Here is a 6000-nt window from a genome sequence, read left to right as displayed (position 1 = left end):
TGTTATATGGTTTTTGTGTGTTCTTTTTCATTGTACCGCTGCTGGCAAACTCATTTCACTTGCACTGATTGATTGATTGATTGATCTCCTTCCTAAAGATACATCCTTTTATTCTGAGGCTCTGGCCTCTGGTCCTAAAATCTTTCCCTAATGGAAACATCCTCTCCACATCCACGGTATCCAGGCCTTTCACTATTTGGTAAGTTTCAATGAGGTCGCCCCTCATCCTTCCAATCTCCAGCGAATACAGATCCAGTGCTGTCAAACGCTCATCATATGATAACCCATTCATTCCTGGGATCATTCTCGTAAACCTCCTCTGGACCCTCCCCAGCGCCAGCACACCGTTCCTCAGATATGGCCCACAAAATGCTCACAATACTCCAAATGGTCTGAATAATTGCACATTCCTTAATTGCTTAGTCTTAGTTACTTAGTTCCATTCTTCATCGCATTTAAATTTTGATCCTGGGGATTATAAGTACTCCTTCAGCCATATAGTTCATGGAAGAGGTCAATCTACCAGTTATCAGTTTTGTACTTTATTAATACATTAATTGTCTAGGAAGCTGTTCCCTGTGTAGTACGCATGGTGCTAGGTGTCCTCTAGTGCTATCAATGTCATTTATCAGGCTCTACATTTAACTTGGTTGGGACATCCAATATTTTTGGACAAGTGACCTTATCTTGATGATAAGACTACGTTCAACTGTGAACAATTCAAACCATTTCATAAATTGAGTCTACCTGTTATAAAATAAATGTTGCCTGTTTACCTAATCATCTAACGTACAATTAGTTTGCAAACCAGAGGTATAAAAGAAATATTGAATTGAACACTTGGGGTTTTCTTCATTTGTTTTTCCCCTCCCATAATATCATTCTCTCTATCCAAATAGCATTCTCATTATCACTTAGTCTATTAAATGGAAAGCACCAGTGAAACTCAGCTGTGACGGAACTCGATTTAGAACTGTTGGTGTGGGGCAAATGCGAGGGTCGGCAAAAAATAATGAAATTTAGATTAAATTGAATTTGTATCACCATACATTTTAAATATTGTTCAATGCATTAATAGCAGTTCTTCATGGTTAACTTTCTTACCAGGATATGATCAATTGCATCGGTGGGCTCAATGTTCTATTCCCATTGCTGGAGCAAATGAGCAATCTTGGCAGTCAGGGGTGTGTGAAAAATGATCACGTGGCAACTGATTCAATGACTCCTGAAGCACCGCCCCCTTCTGAAGGTGATTGGGTGGTGGTTCCTTCAACAAGGGCTTCTGGTGAGACTTAATGATAATTACTTTAAATTTGTGTTATAATATTAGTATTGCACTTTATCACGTACTCGGGATAAAAGTGTTGCTGCTGCCAAATTGTTGTCTGATTTTTCTCATTGTATTTATTTATTTGTATATAATTCCTCTAATCACTCTATTTCCTATTTTACCAGTTGATTATATGAAGACCCAAAGAGAAGCAAAAACTACTGTTCCAATTTCTAAAGAAACAATTTTCTTTTGAGTTGGCTTGTATATGTTAATATAGTACCCTCCATAATATTTGGGCCAAAGATCCATCATTTATTTATTTGTCTCTGTACTCCACAATTTGAGATTTGTAATATTTGTAGCATTCCTACATAGTCCCCCGCCATTTCGGGGCACCATAATGTTTGGGACACGGTAATGTCATGTAAATGAAAGTAGTCATGTTTAGTATTTTGTTGCATATCCTTTGCATGCAATGACTGCTTGAAGTCTGTGATTTATGGACGTCACCAGTTGCTGGATGTCTTCTCTGGTGATGCTCAGAGGCCAGGCCTGTTTTGCAGCCATCTTTAGCTTATGGGGGATAATCCCCTTCAGTTTTCTCTACAGCATATAAAAGGCATGCTCAATTGGGTTCAGATAGGGTCATTGACTTGGCCATTCGATAATTGACCATTTTTTAGCTTTGACAAACTTCTTTGTTCCTTTAGCAGTATGTTTGGGATAATTGTCTTGCTGTAGAATGAACCGCCGGCCTATGAGTTTTGAGGCATTTGTTTGAACGAGCAGATAGGGTGTGTCTTTTAGCTTAGAGATACAGCGCAGAAACTGGCCCTTCGGCCCACAGGGTATGCGCCGACTAGCGATCCCTGCACGCTTACACTGTCCTACACCCACTAGGGACAATTTTAACATTTACCAAGCCAATTAACCTACAAACCTGTACGTCTTTGGAATGTGGGAGGAAATGTGAGATCTCGATGAAAACCCACGCAGATCACGGGGAGAACGTACAAACTCTGTGCAGACAGCACCCGTAGTCAGGATCGAACCCGGGTCTCCGGCGCTGCATTCGCTGTAAGGCAGCAACTCTACTGCTGCGCCACCGTGACCGCCCTATACACTTCAGAATTCATTATGCTACTACCATCAGCAGCTGTATCATCAATGAAGATAAGTAAGCCAGTACTATCAGTAGCCATACATGTCCAGGCCATAACGCGCCCTCCGCCGTGTTTCACAGATGAGGTGGTATGAAACATAGAAACATAGAAATTAGGTGCAGGAGTAGGCCATTCGGCCCTTCGAGCCTGCACCGCCATTCAATATGATCATGGCTGATCATCCAACTCAGTATCCCGTACCTGCCTTCTCTCCATACCCCCTGATCCCCTTAGCCACAAGGGCTTTGGATCTTGGGCAGTTCCTTCTCTCCTCCATACCTTGCTCTTGCCATTACTCTGATATAAGTTAATCTTCGTCTTTTCTGTCCACAAGACCTTTTTCCAGAACTTTTTCCAGAGAATCTTTTAAATACTTCTTGGCCAACTGTAAACTGGCCATCCTATTTTTGCGGCGAACTAGTGGTTTGCATCGTGCAGTGTAGCCCCTGTATTTCCGTTCATGAAGTCTTCTGCGGACAGTAGCCATTGCCAAATCCACACCTGACTCCTGAAGCATGTTTCTGATCTGTCGGACAGGTGTTTGGGGATTTTTCTTTATTGTAGAGAGAATTCTGTCATCAGCTGTGGAGGTCTTAATTGACCTGCCTGTTTCTTTGCGATTAGTAAGCTCACCAGTACTCTCTTTCTTCTTAATGATGTTCCAAACAGTTGATTTTGGTAAGCCTAAGGTTTAGCTGATATCTCTAACAGTTTTATTCTTGTTTCTCAGTCTCATAATGGCTTCTTTGACTTTCATTGGCGTAATTTTGATCCTCATGTTGATAAACAGCAATCACAGTTTCCAAAGATGATGGAAAGACTGGAGGAAAGTCTAGGTGCTGAGAACTCTCTTATACCTGCATTAAGGATGCAATTAAACACACCTGAGCAATTACAACAACAACAACAATACCGTTTATTGTCATTTTAACCTCAAATGAAGTTCAAACGAAATTTGGTTTCTGCAGTCAAACAACAAGAAAAAACCCCAAGACACACAATTTACACAAACATCCATCACAGTGAATCTCCTCCTCACTGTGATGGAAGGCAAAGTCATTCTCTCTCCTGTTTTCCATTCTTTTCCCGATGTTAAAGCCGCCGGCGGGCGATGGCAATCCCGCGGCCGTTAAAGCCGCGCCGGGCGATGTAAGGCCCCGCTCTGGGTGGTTTTCAACACTGCAATTCGGGCGGGAGAAGTTTCCATTGCGGGAACTCCGTAAAGCGGTCTCCCACCAGGGACCCGTGAGCTCCCGATGTCAACGTCCACCGGGCCTGCGGCAGGAGCCTCCGAAGCTCCGAAGTCGGGTTGCAGCCGCTAGCCACCACAGCTCTCCACGCTCCGAAGCCGGCCAGCTCCACGATGGCGAGTCTGCAGGCTCCGCGACTGGAGCCCCCAGGTCATTCTGGTTGGAGACCGCTCCACGGTGCTAGGCCCCAACGACAACGGAGACCCGACAGAGAAAAGGTCGGGTCCCCGTACAGGGAAGAGATTTAAAATTTGCCCCCCACCCCCCACATATACACTGCTAAAAACAATATATAAACTACAACCAAACTATACACTCAACAGGACAAAAATTAAAAAAAAGACAGACAGACTAGAGGCCGCTGCCGCGAGGCGCCGCCATCTTAACACGTCCGTGTTAATTACAAACGTCTGTGCAGCCATATGTCCAAAACATTATGGTGCCCTGAAATGGGGGGGACTATGTATAAACACATGGTGAAACGAAAATGTATAAAAATACCCTTTAATAAAATCTGACAATGTGCACTTTAACCACAAGTGATTATTTTCTATTACAAATCTCAAATTGTGGAGTACAGAGGCAAATAAATAAATGATAGGTCTTTGGCCCACACATTATGGAGGCACTGTATATTGATTATTTTACTCAACTTCCAAATTGCTGGTGCTTTCCATTAATCCTGGACCCTTTTGGCTTATGAAGATACAAGGAACTGTAGATTTTGATTTACAAAATAAGACAGTGGTGGAGTGACGCTGCAGATAGTATAGGAGAATATAGATAGCTAATGTTTCGGGTCAGAACGTTTGAACAGATCTGTCTAAAGAAGGGTCCTGACCCAAAACATCATATAATCCATGTCCTCCAGAAATGCTGCCTGACCCATTGAGTTTTTCCAGCACTTTGACCCTATTGATTTATGCCTTGCATTGGCACAACTAAAGGAAGAATGTCCTTGAGAGAATTTTATTGGTCTTTAAATGTTTTTGATTCATTATGCAGTGCAGGAATTTCAATGTTTTATAACTGCTTTGTTATTTGTTTATTGTCTGCCTTCTGACTTTGCTTAGCTTGCCGCATAGATTGCATGGGAGCACAGGAGCAATATAAATCAGTAAATTCAACGTGTGTTTCTTGGTTACAGGATTTTGGCCTATTTTAATATATTGAACCAAAAAGCCTTTCCAGTTGAAAGTCCAAAAGAACCCCCAAAATTCTTCAAGCTTAGAATATTATTTCCAGTCATTAATATGAAAACATTTTTTCCTCTTGAAGATGGAAGGACTTAATTTAATGTTTACTTAATTTCAAATTTTTCATGTTTTTGAACAATTATATTTTAACAGTTCATTTCAAAGGGATTCTCAAGAAGTCTCTCCAGAAGGTTGGCAATACCTTAGACAACCTTCTGAATGGTTTGGCTTATTATTCTTTTTTCAGATCAGTTTTTCTTTTAAGCAGTGAATGATGACAATCTTAAGATGATGGTGTGTCAGCAGTATGGTGTACAATTATGGACAATGAGAATCATGTGGCTTTTGATCTAGCTGTTATTTTTGAGCGTCTGTATTAATGGTCATTTAGCACCCCAATGCAGTATTAATAATGTATGTTTGATAACCTAAAGATGAATTACTGATTTATTTGTTGGTGTAGTCGATTAATGGAACAATATGGATTGTTCGAACACTGAAAATCCCTGGCATTATTTAACAAAGTCGTAATTTAAAAAAAAATTCAGATGCGCTGGAACATGTCTTTGTCTTGCATTTTAGCAAAGTTTCCATGAAAAATAAATATTGCTGTGATTGTTCATGAGTGTTTATATACCTGTCTGTAATTTAGAGGCCAGGCTGGAGAAGAACCCCGTGGCTACTTTTATCTTGACAATAAAACATTTCATACGAAGACATCCAATCAATCAGGAGAATATGCTTCATTCCCATGGAGTAGCCACTTTAGGCGCCTTATTGCAAAAGGTAGGGATTATATTTTTCTATGCCACCACAGGAGGCCACTCATAGAATTTAGTCATAGAATGTCTTTCATTTTGGCATTGATGCAGTTATTGATTTACAGTATGTAAAATATATCATGATATTGTAAAATTTGCAAGTTGCAAAATGTGGCGAACAATATGCCCACATGTTCCACCAATGTGTATTCTATAAGAATAATTTCCACTGGGTTCATGGTCGCCCCCTTTCAAGGTATAATTGTTTCATTGCCACTAATGTTGACATTTAGTATCTGTCTAACTTAACATCAATGGGATTTGTCAGGAAGCAGTTGCTGAGGTCAAATTACATTT

General features: G+C 40.8%; 1 protein-coding gene across 8 annotated transcripts in view; it reads left to right on the top strand.

Moving 5' to 3' along the window:
• Positions 1-6000, top strand: part of nbeal1 (neurobeachin-like 1) — a 237135-nt gene that overhangs the window by 126540 nt on the left and 104595 nt on the right. For all 8 annotated transcript variants that reach the window (XM_055638377.1, XM_055638374.1, XM_055638378.1 and 5 more), the window contains 2 exons: positions 1108-1285; positions 5535-5668. In XM_055638377.1, coding sequence (XP_055494352.1) covers positions 1108-1285; positions 5535-5668 — 312 coding nt within the window. The remainder of the gene's footprint in view (positions 1-1107; positions 1286-5534; positions 5669-6000) is intronic.

This window comes from Leucoraja erinacea, chromosome 7 (assembly GCF_028641065.1).
Source record: "Leucoraja erinacea ecotype New England chromosome 7, Leri_hhj_1, whole genome shotgun sequence".
Classification (NCBI taxonomy): Eukaryota; Metazoa; Chordata; class Chondrichthyes; order Rajiformes; family Rajidae; genus Leucoraja; species Leucoraja erinaceus.
This window is presented reverse-complemented; position numbering and strand designations above follow the sequence as displayed.